The sequence below is a fragment of the Chrysoperla carnea genome, chromosome 3, assembly GCF_905475395.1.
Source record: "Chrysoperla carnea chromosome 3, inChrCarn1.1, whole genome shotgun sequence".
NCBI lineage: Eukaryota > Metazoa > Arthropoda > Insecta > Neuroptera > Chrysopidae > Chrysoperla > Chrysoperla carnea.
The window spans coordinates 56,264,152-56,279,860 of NC_058339.1; the positions used below are offsets into that span (position 1 = coordinate 56,264,152).

General features: G+C 28.0%; 1 protein-coding gene across 1 annotated transcript in view; it reads left to right on the forward strand.

Moving 5' to 3' along the window:
* The window catches only part of LOC123296127 (prominin-like protein), a 71,788-nt gene extending 70,480 nt beyond the window's left edge, over nucleotides 1-1,308 (forward strand). The window contains exons 17-19 of the mRNA XM_044877588.1: nucleotides 570-734; nucleotides 812-907; nucleotides 1,007-1,308. Coding sequence (XP_044733523.1) covers nucleotides 570-734; nucleotides 812-907; nucleotides 1,007-1,019 — 274 coding nt within the window. The 3' untranslated portion in view covers nucleotides 1,020-1,308. The remainder of the gene's footprint in view (nucleotides 1-569; nucleotides 735-811; nucleotides 908-1,006) is intronic.
* Nucleotides 1,309-15,709: the final 14,401 nt, after the last annotated feature.

Below are 15,709 nucleotides of genomic sequence, written 5' to 3' on the forward strand. Positions count from 1 at the left end.
ATAAATGTTCTAACATGACAAAACATCAAATTTTTACTATTCTAAGCATAATTTGTATTACTACAGTAAATCTGGTACAAAAATATGAGAGCTAATCTAAAGTTTTCATACTTTTTTTATAAAACGAATAATTTTCTCGAAATGTCGGAAGTCGTCTACAATGGGCAAAAGAGAAACTTACTGAGAAATTTTATGCATTTCGTCTGTTTAAAATTTCTCAATAAATGGTCTGTCGTTAAGCAAGTATATCTTACAAGATTAATTTATGCTTATGCTGACATTTATAACTACCTTGATTCTAAATGAAAGGATTCTAAAGGAAAATAATTTTTTGGGACTGAAAATTCTATTCGTTAATTTTAGTATTAAGTATTCTTCGAATATGATCCAAATATTTAGTAGCACTTTGTATAAGGTAGTAAATAAAAGTAATAATAAATAAAGAAAATGTCCTATTTTGAAGTGCTTTTGGATACGATCGATAAATTAATTGTATCTAATGTTTTAAGCAGACCCGATGCCAGTTCTTAATAATTATTAAATAACATTTCTATCTATAAAATTTTTAGTGCACATAGAAAGAAAACTAAGAAATGTGGTCGTGGACCAGCATACCATCAAGAAACTTATGAAAATCCAGGAGGTTATGCAAGTGATTCTGCTGCAAATGTACGTTCTGCCGGAGATGCTCCAAGCAGCAGCAGAGATATGCGATACACTGATATGGCACCAAAGTAAATGTTAATAATATTTTTTACTGACATTTTTTTATATAATTTATTACAAAAAAATATTCAATTATTTTTTTTAGACACTGGGAGGATTTTCCGAACGGGGGCCCACCACAATATCATAGCCCGCCTACAGAGTATGAGAGGCCCCCGCCATATTATTACCCGGGCCCGGGGTATGTAAATTATTTTTTACCAGAAATATTTTTATGTTGTCCTAATCCAAAAATCTTAAATAATTTGTTTCCTAATAATATTTTTTTATTAATTTTCAGAACTCACCCGTAAAAAAATGACAAAATGAAGAAACACCGTTTGATAAAAGTTAATTTTAGATATTTAGATTAGAATAGAATTTGTAGGCACAAAAAAATTTTGTTCAGTCAGCACTTTATTTTGTAAAAAAAAATATTTTACTGAAAATTGAGATTACAAAAAAAATAACAAAAGAAGAAAAATACTCAAAAACTAACAAAAAAAAATGGTCAAAATGAGAATTTTAATTTTTAATTAATTTGATTAAACTCATAAACAAAAACCATAAGCTGCCGAAATGAACTAATATTCTTAATTCTTATTCTAATATTTATATACAAAACAGTGTGATATTATTCAACTTGAAAAATTATAAAGGCAATTTATTTTAAAACTTTCTTTTAATAAATGACCGTGATTCGATTTTTTTTTTTCAAATTAAATGTTGATATATAATTTTTAAGCAAAACAAATCAGAAAAAAGAAAGAAATATTTTTTTAAGAATTTGTAAACTGTAAGAAAGATGTCTTTTTTAAGGTGCGCACAAAATAATTCTTTAAGTTAAATACAACTTAACATAATATTCTGGCTAGAGGAAGATTGATGAAATTCTGAATGATTGAATCTAAGCTTAAGTCAAAAAAATTGTGTTTGATTTGAATGATCAAATTATCCCGTAAACGTAAGTTCAAAATTAAACTATTTATTTCACCCGTACCGAAAATAGTTAAGCGCTTGTTATGAGAAATATTTTTTTTAAATCCCATTATTTATTATCCGAATGAAATTGCCTTAATATTTTTATTTCATAAATGGATCTCTGTTTAGTTAATCTAAAACATACTCACATTTTAAAAAAGGGAATTATTTCCTTAAATAATATAATCTTTAAGAAAAATAAAGAAAACAAAAATTGACTGAGTAGTAATGCGGAAGCGATTATATGGTAAAAAAGAGAAAGATATATATTTTTTAATGAATGATCATCAATTCATCATAATCCATTAAAAGAATTAACAAATAACAGTTTAGCTCAATGGTTTATTAAAATTTTAACTGCAAATATAGGGTGTTTCATTTTCGATGTTATTTTTAAATGTACCGCCATTTTGGTGTTTTGTACTGTGTGTGACAAGTCAAAATATCCCGGTCATTTTCTTATGTATTCAGTGTCACAAAAAATGCACTCATTACATATAATACTATGTGTAATCTGTTCATTTTTTGTGACACTGAGTATAATTAAAAACAACATTTTAATTATCAAAACTTTCGGTAAAATATCGACACATTTCTTGAATGGCAGGCAATGAAATTTAGGTTCAGATCATCTATGGTTTGAAGATCGTTAGCGTAGACCTTTGCTTTCAAATATTTTCAAAGAAAATCAGCAGATTCGATTACCAAACCATTCAAATATCAAATTTTCGTCATTTTCGCTAAATGGAATGTTCTTAATTGCCACAAATCAAAAATCAAAATACAGGACATTATATTTAGTACAAAACACAAAAATGGCATGAAATTCATAAATAATATCGAAAGTGGGACATACTTTATATATTTTAAGTAAGCTTTTTAAAATTACTTGAACTTTTTATACTATTTATTAAATTGTTATTCAACTGCTTTTGCGTTTAATAAACATTTCTGATGGCATTTAACTTTAAAAAGTACTTTTTAAGATTGTTACTAAACCAAAAACTACGAGAATTATCAATTGCGTTCGATAAATTTACTGATCATAATTCTAATTTTAGTATGATATGTAAACTTTGCGCCCTCAATCGACAATTACCTATTTCAGTGTTGCCAGATAAACTCATTCTCTTTCCCCTAAACCGCCACTTAAAATCCCTTAAATTAAATGAAAGTTAGTTTCATGATTGATACCTAATACATTTTGAAGTGTATTGATTGGAGGATTAGATATTTCTGATTATGTTGCACTGGTAAACATAGAATAACGCCATATAGAAAGTCTCAAAGTTTTTTTAAAAATTATAAATATGCTTGGAAATAACTAATTTCAACAACTTTTTCTTAAAAAAAAGCTTTGTTCTATGAATGTTTTCCGTAATTAATTATCACTTTTAGTTTGAAGTTTAATATTTTGTTAAAAATTTTCATGCTTTTTGATCAAGTTCCTATTATTTTGCTTAACACTGCCTTTAATTAATTAAGTTTTTAATAATTCCGTTAACTACATAAAACAAATTAAATATTGAATACGTATATAAGCGATTTTAATATGCCATTAGAATTAAACTGTTATTGTAAAATACAATGAAACTTCGATGAATTTGAATCGCCGCGATAGAACAACAATAACTAGGAATATTAGACAAAAATAATTTGAGTAACCGAAATTTCATTGTATTTTAAAGATTATCATCATCTACCATCATCTGTTAATTTTAAGAATAATTGTATGAAACTTTTCAAATAAAACAAAACATATTTGTCGATTTGTCCTATAAATTATACAATTATGTTCATTTCATTTTAAGAAATGTTAAGAACGAACAAACACTAGGATGTCTCAAGACAAAGACCTGTGGCTATATTATGTATATTTATGAGAGGTCACATTATAAATATAATTCCTTAATAGATATTTTCGTTTATTTAATCAATGTCATATTGATTGGTAACATTGGAAGTTGTTTTAAAATATGTATTCATAAAATGTGAGTTTTTTTTATCACAGAAACTAATTCATCCAAGGTAGTTATAGATTGGTTTCTTTAATAGGTTTGTAATTCACTGTGAGACCTGTCTGGTTTCTTGTGTATACCCAAAACCGTATTATTTCTCGATTCCGATCTAGTCGTTCTTGAAATGGCTCAATGTCCTACGTTTAAACGATGAGAAAGTAAGTGAATATCTTTAACGGCTTTACCATAAGTTTTGCTGTTTACATAAAATAGAATTACATTTTAATAAAGTCGTTACAAGATCCACAATGTGTAACGATTTGTTAGTTAAATAAAGGAAAATATCTAATTTTTTTTATTACAATCTATAGAAATTATGTCAAAAAATTATTGGTCACAAAATAATTAAAAACTTGCGATGGAAAATATTCATCCATCTTTTAAAAATATGATTTTATTCAATTTCGGCAATGTCACACCACCATACACATTGAACCGGAAATTATAATTAATTTCTTATTTTATAAGAATCAATGTAAATTTTAAAACAAATTTCTGCATTAAAATTAGTTCGGTGCACATTATTCTAGTGATTTAAATTGAATAATCCACATGTCTTAGATAGCGATCCGTAATTTAACGAATCCATTTTCGAGGGTGGTTTAAAAAAAATTATTTTTGTTGTTACATGTGCACCGTGCTTCAATATGGCGTAGATAAAAATTCTTGAAATTGTAAAAAAACTATTTCTGCCATTAAATTAGACAAGTTGTTTTAAAATAAATATATAAGAGTTGCTCAGTCATTTTCTACTTTTCTCAAGAATTAATTGTCGGAAGAAATATTTTTCGCCGTTTCCACAGGTGCTAATGTGGAAAATTATTACAAATTAAAATTTAGGCGTTGACCACTATCTTGGATATAGCAAGTTTTCTTCATTTTCTTCCTTGTTTCAACTTTTGAGTAAAAATACATCAAAATTGAGTGTTGTAGAATGAGTGGGTAGACAAAGGAGCTAGGAATGGAAAAGTAATGCGTTTGCAGCCGACTTTGATAGAAACTCAACTGAGATTAGGTTGGAAAACATAAACGAAAAACTGCATTCGAGCATAGCATTCGTTAATTATAATTTATAAACTACCAGCGGCAGTTTTTGATGATAATTTTTTATCTCACCTCCAAATACTTACCTAGTAGTTTGCCCTGTTCAATTTAGTAGTAGCTGTTAATAGAATATTATATATTAAGTTTTTAATAGCTTCGATTTTCGTCCAATAACTGTATCCGACGAAGATAACCACAAAAAAATGCATTTCCTGTAGATATAAATAGTGAGAAACGTTTGGAGGACTACTTTTAGTATTTCTGGAAATAAACATAAAAAAATTCCTGTCGGTGATTAAATCTTGAGTAAGCGTTTTTGAATGTCTAAAAAATTACTGGGCAAATTTGTGACATTGATATAGCTTCTATGTCAGAAGAAATTTATAGTATATAGTTTATTGAAATTAATTATGTTTCGTGAATAAATTAAAAAATATTTATATGCTCAATAACAGACTGGATATACTAAGAAGCCAAATCATTTAAAAAAACGTATACTTTAATGTTGTTTCTATGAATATAATTACAAAAAGAAAAAAAAACAATCGTCAAAAAATCAATGTATTATGTATATGTAATAAACAATTATATTCTTCAATAATGGCATAAAAATAATTACAGCCAAAACCGATTATGACCACATAGAAGAGACCTACAATATGGTCGTTATATCTGGTAGTCGTTATAAACGATATGTAATGCAACTTTTCCCTCTAAAATAATCATTATTCTTCAGATAGTCTGCAAGCCCATGCTAAAAATTTTCTGTTGAAATGACCCACCAGAAATCATGTTGAAAAAGATGTTCTTATATGTAAAAGTAAGTTTAAGCACCATGGCGTCAGTTTTGCGCAGTACAGGTGAGAATATAAATGTCACAGCCTTTGGTGTCTCCCTCCTGCACCAGAAAATTTGTACAGCATTGCTGGATACTAACTCTGCATAAGTATTCGAGGCAAATTGTAAAAATTCCGTACAGAAATAAATCCGGTAACTCTACTAACGGCGGTTTAAAATAATTTTTTATTCCCGTAAATTTCCGAAGCTCTACGTGATTTATTTCTATTCGGTATTTATGTAATTCGCTTCGAATACTAATACAGAGATAATATCCAGCAATGCCGTGTATATTTGCTGGTGCAGAGATGTGACATCATGGTGCTAAAATTTACTTTTACATATAGAAGCATCTTTTTCAACATAATTTCTGGTGGATCATTTCACCCGAAAAATTTTAGTATGGGTTTGTAGTCTAAGAGAGAACTGAGAACTAAAAAGCTACCAAAAACTGATAAGAAATTTTGGTATAACCGATTTTGTCTGTATACAAATTTAAAACTTTAGTAGTTCAATTGCTGAATTTTTAATTCAATATTATAATTCTATTCTTTTTTATTTTTTTAAGATTTGACAATTAAATCAATAATGTGAATACGTTTCGTTCATCAAGTAGAAACTTCTTCTTTTTTTTTTTTTTAAATATTGTAATTTGTATGAAACGTATTCCATAATATAAGAAATTTTTAAGTTATAAAAAAAATTTCTTGCTCAATTTATAAAGAACAAAAAAAAAATTAATGAATACTTAAAATAAGTATTTAAAATATTTCAGGTGTAAATTTTGTGGAAATTTTGCCAAATAATTAATTCTGCCATAGAGAAAATATTTATTTTAATTGATTTTTTTCGGTATAGATTTGTTTATAGGGAAAAAATGTATTTCTTATAATGTTGTAATGCATCTTGTTTTATGTGCATCGATTGGAAAGTCTGTAAAATGGACAAGTTTGTAAAGTAAAAACTCTTATTGCGAAAATTTTCTTCAAGATATTGTTATTATTTATAAATGCATAAATAATCCCATCCGATTTTTATACCCTTTAAATTTTCTACATTCATAAAATTTCTGCCTGTGCTTTCTCAAATAATTGCCATTTAAGAAAGTCTCTCTGATCGAAGCTAATCGAAAAGGTTAAGTATTTTCCTAGGCAAACGAAGTTGCGGGGAGGAGGGGTTGATATATTTCTAATAAAATATCTACCAATTTTTCCAATCGATCTAAAATTTCGATTAAAACTGATAAATAATACCCGTTAATAAAAATATGTAAATTTTAAATAAAAATATAAAATAAATAGGAAAAAAATCTGATTTCGGATCCTTTTGCTCTCTAGCCGAGAAGTACGTGGATTTCCTACGATTGGGAGAACTTAAAGAATTTTAAACTCTTTCATAAATTAAATTATTTGATTTTTTAATTATAATTATTATTAATTATTAATTAATAAAACACTAGAAAAATGAAAAATTAATTAAAAACATTTATAGATTTTAAATGAAATTTTTTAAGAATAAACAGTATTCATTACAACATTATTATCTATATTATGTTATTATTTTAAAAAAATGATCAATGGCCAAATTTTTGTGTAGAAAATACAAAATTAAAATTTTACTGTATACAAATCTATCCAAAAGTAATATTTAAATTTTATAATTTTTATTATTATTGTAATGTATGATGTATAGTTTATAATCCCAGTCATTTATACAATTTACGAATTATTACTATAATAAACACATAATGTTGGATTTTATGTTTTATTTCCATTCAACTTTTACCTCATCCCATGTCTTCAAAATCGAGAATCGTTTCAACTTGAGTATGATAATATAACAAGTTTATTGAAAAAGGTGAGTAAAAGGTATTTATATTACATTATTGATAAGTATAATATGTCAAGGGTGACGTAGTGGCTAGGCCAGTCGCCTACGGTTACAGAGTAGCTCGGTTCGTATCTAATATTGTCCTGATTAAGTTTTAATTAAATTATTATGCCGAGATAATGCACATTTTTTTAGATAATTATTATGAGTACCAAAAGCGACACATAAGTAAGTTATTTTAATTCCCACCCCCTGACAGAAGAGTGTTTTATAATATAAGTAGGAAAGTGGAACTAACACAATTAATTTTTTTTGTGAAATAACATGTTCTCCTGTTACAAAATCTTATAAAATTTCATTTAACAAGAATAAATTTTAGCATATACATACAACAAAAAAGCAAGCAAAAAGCTCCGCGATCTTAGCACCTCATGTGCGGAATTTCGATTGACCAATTATACCATCTGAAAGGTCAGAAATTGGTCATAAAAGGTCAGTTGGTCTCATTAATTGGTCAGCCTCAGAAAATTTTTTATTAAAGATTAAAGTTTTTCAAGGTCAATTAATTAGTTTAGCACCTCATTCGCAGAAAAAATAAAAAACTCCACCTATGCGCGATCGGGAAGCATTCGCTGATAATTGGTCAGCTAATATAAATAATTGGTCAGTTTAATTTAATATTAAAAAAAATTAAAAAAGTTGTCTCTGTCGTAACGCGCATGCTTTGAGCCGGATGGTTTTATCAGGGCAGTGAGTACTTACGCACAGCTCTTCACTATAAACCAGACAGAGTAGGGGAAATATTTTTTTTATAATTTTTTTTTTTTGATATGTACTACTATCAAATATGCATGTATATTTGATAGTAGTACATATCAAAAAAAAAAAATGGATAAAATTTTTACTTTTAAAAAAATGAATTTTTCCTTTTATTTAAATTTTTCACTCTTTTTATACCATGTATATATGAAATATACATAGTATATTAAGTTTAGTCCCAAGTTTGTAACGCTTAAAAATAATGATGTTAGTATAAAAATTTTGTCATAGGTGTTCATAAAATCACCTAATTAGTCCATTTCCGGTTGTCCGTCCGTCCATCCGTCCGTCTGTGGACACGATAACTCAAAAACGAAAAAAGATATCGAGCTGAAATTTTTACAGCGTACTCAGGACGTAAAAAGTGAGGTCAAGTTCGTAAATGAGCATCATAGGTGAATTGGGTCTTGGGTCCGTAGGACCCATCTTGTAAATCGTTAGAGATAGAACAAAAGTTTAAATGTAAAATTTTTTTTCATAAACATCACTGTTTACTCGTGAGGGCGCCAATTAGGCGGAAATTTTATAATAGGTACTATACTTGATTATCAGTTATGTATGTGTTACATGTTTGTATGTGTAATGTGATAAATAAATCAACACTGACTATGCATGGTATTTCAACAATTAACTCAGTCAATTGTTTGTTTTCACTTGTATTATATATATTTGTACATATGTCACATATAAAAAATTTGAATGAATAATAATAATGGTTATTTTATATAGTAAAAAATCAATTTTCGGGATAACGTTTTCAAATTAATATAAATAAATAAATATCGTTATATATTTTAAATTTTGTTTTATTTTATTCTATCCCATTTTTCCTTTCAGAACAAAATTATTAATTAACTAATTAATTTTTTTTTAGTAAAGGTACAAACAAATTCTTATAAAATATAGGTGAGATAAAGAAGTTGGATTGTAAATACGTAATATTCTTTTTGGATTTTCATTTTATTTTTGTGTGGTATTTGGTTTGTAAAAAAAAAGTTGATGCAAAAAAATTTTTTTAAGATGAAATTAATTATATGGAATTATGTGCAAGTAATTCGTAAATAGTTTTTATGTATTTTGATTTCATTTAAATAAAGTTGAAAACTCAAACCCTGTTTTTATTTTATTTTTCCCCATCTCTCTGTAGCTATACAATATTATTTCACTTAAAAATAGGTGAGTATTTCGAAATTCACGATAGGTAAGTATTTCAAACTTCGTTTGCCATTTTTTTTTGTAATAATACTACTCAAAATTTTCCGAAAATGAGTTTTACTTTTTGTTATAATTTAAGAAAGTCGAAAATATGAATATAATTATTTATTAATACGAATAACAGAGCCCTAATGGTATAATGGTTAGCGTATCTGACTTCGAATAAATAGTCCCTTGGTTCGAAACTAGGTGAGGACATATATTAAAAAAAAGTTCATTAAATCTTTTAAGCAAAATCTTATTTTTATTTTCATTTTTTTCAAATTTCCACCACAGCATGTTTGCCTAGTAAATGATGAAAAAATTAGTTTTTTTTCGTTCAAAAACTTCAATTTTTTTCACATTTCTACTAGGAGAACATCAAGGACGGACGGAATAAGTAGTACCTGATAGCAAGGTAATTGTTGTCACCTCGTAAGTCAGAAAGTTAGTGGTCTGCACACCCGTGTTTGGTGAGTGTGACCTCTAGTGGGCAGACCAATAACTTTCTGCCAAAATAAAATTTTAGACTTTCGGGGTGAAAACACTTACTCACCTTTCTCCTTATCAGGAACTACTAATTCCCACTTATGTTCTCCTAGTACAAATGTTGAAAAAATTGAAAATTTTTTCGAAATTATATTATTTTTTGAATATAAAATTAAACTGACCAATTATTTATTTATATTAGCTGACCAATTATCAGCGAATGCTTCCCGATCGCGCATAGGTGGAGTTTTTTCAATCTTTAATAAAAAATTTTCTGATGCTGACCAATTAATGAGACCAACTGACCTTTTATGACCAATTTCTGACCTTTCAGATGGTATAATTGGTCAATCGAAATTCCGCACATGAGGTGCTAAGATCGCGGAGCTCAAGCAAAATGAGTATTTTTTTAAGATTTTGTAATAGGCGAATATGTTATAAAAAAGTGGGATAAAATATATAACATGTTCTCCTATAACAAAATTTCAAATTTTAGTCTTAACGAGCGATTTTTTAATTTTATAAATACATATTTTAATATTTTGTTATAGGAGAATATGAGTGAAATAAACTATATGACATGTTCTCCTATTAAAAAGTTTCAAATTTTAGCATAAGCAAGTCATTTTTGTATATATTTTTTAATATTTTGTAGCAGGAGAACATGATTTTAAAGATTGAGATATATTTATGATTATTTAAATTCCCACCCCCTGACAGAATAGTTATTTATGACATATGTATAAATGACGTTATTTATAGCAAGAGGGCGGGTTATATATTTAATTTAAAAGAGTGAAAAATTTTTAAGAACAGGAAAAATTCATTTAATTTAAAAGTAAAAATGTTATCCACACTAGGATACGAACCAGCGTACCTTGGTTTCAGATACAAGTGCTATACCCACACAGCCACCCATCTTATTGATTACCACATAATTAACTTAATGCTTATACATACAGTATTTATTTTATTTTGTAAAACTTGTCTTTCGTTAACCGAGCAATATCGTACAATAATCAGCTTTAAAATCTGTGCATAGGTAAATGAGTTTCAAATATACATTTTTCCTGTGACAAACTTTGGATTAAGCACAAATCCAAAAAATATTTCTGGCCATTACGTTGAAACATTCTTAGTACAGTAGAATCTCGATAAGTTAAAGTCCAAGGGAAACAAAAAATATTTTAAGTTATAGAGGTTTTTAGTTATCAAGGGTCTATGTTATTGAATGCATCAGAAGGATGGGATGTTCTAAATTAGGGAATTCGGCATTTTTTTGTCTTTTACATTGAAGATTTCCTCCTGATTCTTGTTTCTTCAAGATTTCAGCTTCTTTTTTAATGATGAGAGACAATGTACTCTCATGTATTCCAAATTGAGCCGCAACTTCTTTCCTTTTCAATCCATTTTTCACTGCTTCTATAGCTTTTAATTTATCAGCGTAGGTGAGGGTTGTTAGTTTTCTTTTTGTACTCATTTTAAGACAGTTTTATCACACAGTAAGTAAAGCGATGTTTCCAGAACAACAATCAAAAAACTTATGATGCAAGTAAGTCGTTGTCACAAAGCTAACCACCGCAAAGCTTTGAAGAATTTAGATAAAGCAAACAATAGGTAATGTTATTGTTTACGTTAACAAGTAAAAACGTGCAAGCAATAAATATCGAAACCATTTGTTTTGACACTCTTTCAAAATGACTCATTCACACAATTTTATGTTATAGAGGTTGTGGAAACATTTCTTTTAGTTACTGAGGGCCTAACAGAAATTATTTATTTAAGTTATAGAGGTTGCGTATTTTAAGCTATAGAGGTTTTGGGCTCTGATGGGAAGGGAACGTAGTATTTTTTGAAGTAACTAAGGTTTTTATGTTACCGAGGTTTAACTTATCGAGATTCTACTGTATTATTACTATAACATTACCTGTGATGAGTACACTAAGAATGTATGCTTGAGAATATATTGACAAGGAGTATAGTTATAGTAAAAGACGCCACTATCAGAAGGGGAAGCACTAAATTAAGCAGCGGAGAGGTGATTTGGAAAGGTTCGTAATACTGGAAAAGGATCACTACTGAACGCGATGGTTTAGGGAAAGTTTGTTCTAAGCCCTTCTAGAACAAAGGTTCTCAAATTTATTTCGTCTATCGCCAACTTCGAGAATCCATTATTTTTCAGCGCCCTCAAAGTAGGTAGGTTTCACTTACATATTAAAAGAAAATTGCAATTATCCCTACCGCCCCCTGTATGACTCCAGCGCTACAACGGAGCGTTATCGCCCACTTTGAGAAAGATTGTTCTAGAACTTAGTAATAAATAATAATAAATAAAAACGACTATTGAATCTTTTTAAATTAAATTTTTATTGATTACAATACTTTCTCGATAAACTTAATGACTTAATTAATACATATAAAGAGAAACTAAAACATTTAAAAAAAGTACGTAAAGAAAGCCACTATTACACATAAAATACATAAAAATATAACACAATAAAGATAATTAATTACCAACGACCAAATTTTAAAAAAAATCAAAAATTTTTAATAAAAATCATTTATAAGATTAATATTTAAAACATAATATATTTATGTTATTAATTTTACGAGTGACTTTTTGGGTTAATGTTAGGCAGGCCCTAGCGAAAAAAATTAGTCAAGACTCTTGATTCTGACGCCACTCACACCTATCTCAGAAATCCCTTTAAAAATCATTTGCCTACTCCGATAATTGCATTTAAAGAATATAAAACTTAAACAAAACTAATTAATGGCGGTTCGGGTTTTTATATATTTTTTAAAATGTATTTTTTAAACTAACCTATACGCCAATTTTCAAGAACTTTTAACTTTTTTTTATATAAATAGTGTTCATATTCGAAATGGAATTATCGAAATAGCATAGATATGCATTTTAAAGTTATCCTAGGGATTGACATGAGCGGCGTCATGATCAGAGACACGATCCATTTTTCGAGCAAGGGGCTGATCTATTACTTTTTAATAATCGTTAACAGAAATAAAATATAAATATATCTAATATTGCTATTATTTTGCTTGATTGCACCATATAGGGATATTATTCTAAGTAGACTTCTTGACCGTAACATAAATAGGCTACAGTGCCTCATTTTCCCGCTTTTGACTTGAGAGGTACCGAAAAGTACATCAATTTTGACAAGAATAAGGGAAAATTAGTGTGGTTTCTCGTTGGATAATATATATAAACATTTTTTTCCACAATTCTAGCATCGGAAAACGATAGGAATAGTAAGTGCAAAAAGCAAATTTATCCTCATTTTAGGAAATACAACAATAATTGTCACTCTCTCCAGTACAGAAGTGAGAAAATAAGGCTTCGAAATGTGATCTTAAAGTCTATCCTTTTGAAATTGAATTGACAAAATGCATTGCTTTTATAAAGTTCGATTTTAATATTAAATAATTGATGGAAAAACGGCAAATTATGATCCATCTCAGGAAAAATCTGCGCATTTGGAAGATTATCAAACAGCTATGATTTGAACTAGACATTATCGGATTATCTGTCATATGTATGCAATAAAGTCAGCTAACTAACTTAGGGAGGCTAGAGTTGTGACCAACTATGACTGTAGTTGTGACAAATTTTACTTTCTCGTATATTTACACTTTTCGTTATATTTTAAAAATGTCTTTAAACACGATAATCACAATAACTCCGAATTCTACCACCAAGGACGAGCACAAATTATGACGCAGTTTTATGTATAGTTGGCTCTATAAAATATCATTTAAAAGGCATAGTCACGGCAGGCGAACTGTCATTTCACTGTACATAAAAATATACAGAACCCACCTTAAATAAACTTGCGATACCCTTTACCCACGTCTACATAAAACAGCGTCACATTCCTTCAACAAATTGCGTCCCAATTATACATTATTGTTTAGCAAGTCACACAGAAAATGAATTTTTGTTTGCCTGACAGATTCTACGGCGTTATTAATTACAACTTTTTCCGGATAATAATAACTCGTGTAACTTCTCCAATCAATTGATCAATTCAATTTAAATTATTTATAAATTTTATAAATATTATCATGGTTTATAAGTTAACTATTTACAATTTTATTAATTGACCATACAAAGCAGTCTTTATATAATATGTGAAGCACCCATAATTTTAAATCTATTATTAATAACTTTTTTTTTTACAAAATATGTATTTAGTTTCAAATAGAATAGATACCATTAGAAAATAATTGTCATTCGATATAAACTGTGTTATATAAATATATTTTTTCTTTTCATTTAAAGGCATTCAATTTAAGGCAAACAATTTTTTTTACATTCTATAATATAATGTGGAATTTTAATAAATTTCTATTTGTTTAATCACTTAAGATTTTTTATTTGTGCGTTAAACAATTTTTTCTTGTTATTGGGAGTCTCTAAGAATACCAATACTGTATCAGCACCCATATTCTGATTATGGAGTAATTATTTTGTAGAACAAAATGAAGTAAAAATCAAAATAATGTACTCCCCAAAAATATTTTATGATATTTGCAGATTATACAACCACAATCGTCATATTAATTAAATGTTATAGCCATTTTCATCAGCCTAAGTTAATTATTGTTTAGGTGGAACATAAAGAACAGTGCAAGAACCTTGAATCAGAAAGGCTTTGCACGAATTTTTAAGGTGTCTTAAACTTTACCTGCTCTAAAATGTTTAGGCGAAAAGCAGGCGCTAGTTAGAGTTGAGTGTGTAATTCATCAATTACAAAAAAATAAACTATTCCATACTATAACACTTCAAAGATTTCATAATAACTTTTAATAATTAAACAATTTTTAACAATTGAAAATTGAAGCTTTTGAATCAAACAATCTGTAATTACTCTTCAGAACTTTTTAAAAGATGTTCAAAGATGATTTTACGATTTTGCGAAGCTCAAAAATTTAATTTATTTGTATTAATTTTCAGCTTTGAAAAGTAATCTTTCTGGATTTTTTCCAAAGATTAAACTGTTAATAATTCGGTGAACCAAGAACATATTAACTTATTAAGGCCATAAAACTCGAGTAGAGATAGTAGCGGGAAAAAAGGCGTCTATCTGGACGAGGTCTAGTAATCTCGGTTGTGGCGTACTTTCCACTGCTCATCAGGCTGTCCTTTGTTTTCAATTCAAAAAATTGGAATGTTTCTGAGGAGGGAGAGGGATATACAAAAATTGGACCAATATTGTTTCTGGCAACTTCCGGAATACTAATCTATAAGCTTTTCTAAACGAGAATCAATTGACAAAATGCGTTCCTCGACTTTTGCACACTCAGCTCTATGTAGAGTCTGCTCTATAGCTCTTATACTACAAGTTTAAATTTAGATTTTTATCTGTAAGATTTCTGGTTTTTGATGAAAATGTGTATGTAAGATGTTCAAGTTAGAATAATCAATTATACCAAAACAACATGACGTTAGATATCTTTCAAAACATAAAATTTTATGTATTTACTATTTGTTAACAATATATAAAATATTCAAATATTTATTTATACATTTATTGTCTGGAAAGAAAAAATGTGGCCGTATAATTTTAAATGGCGATATTAGTCTCATTTTTTTCTTATTAAATCCAAATCCAAAATATAATGGGATATTTTATATACTCCCTGAGTCCAATATTACATTGCTTATATTTGTACTTAATTCTTAAAACATTGTATGTTTCACTAATAAATTTTCTAAAAATAAATGCAACAATTTATTATATAATATAAGAATAAAACTAAGTAGCGAA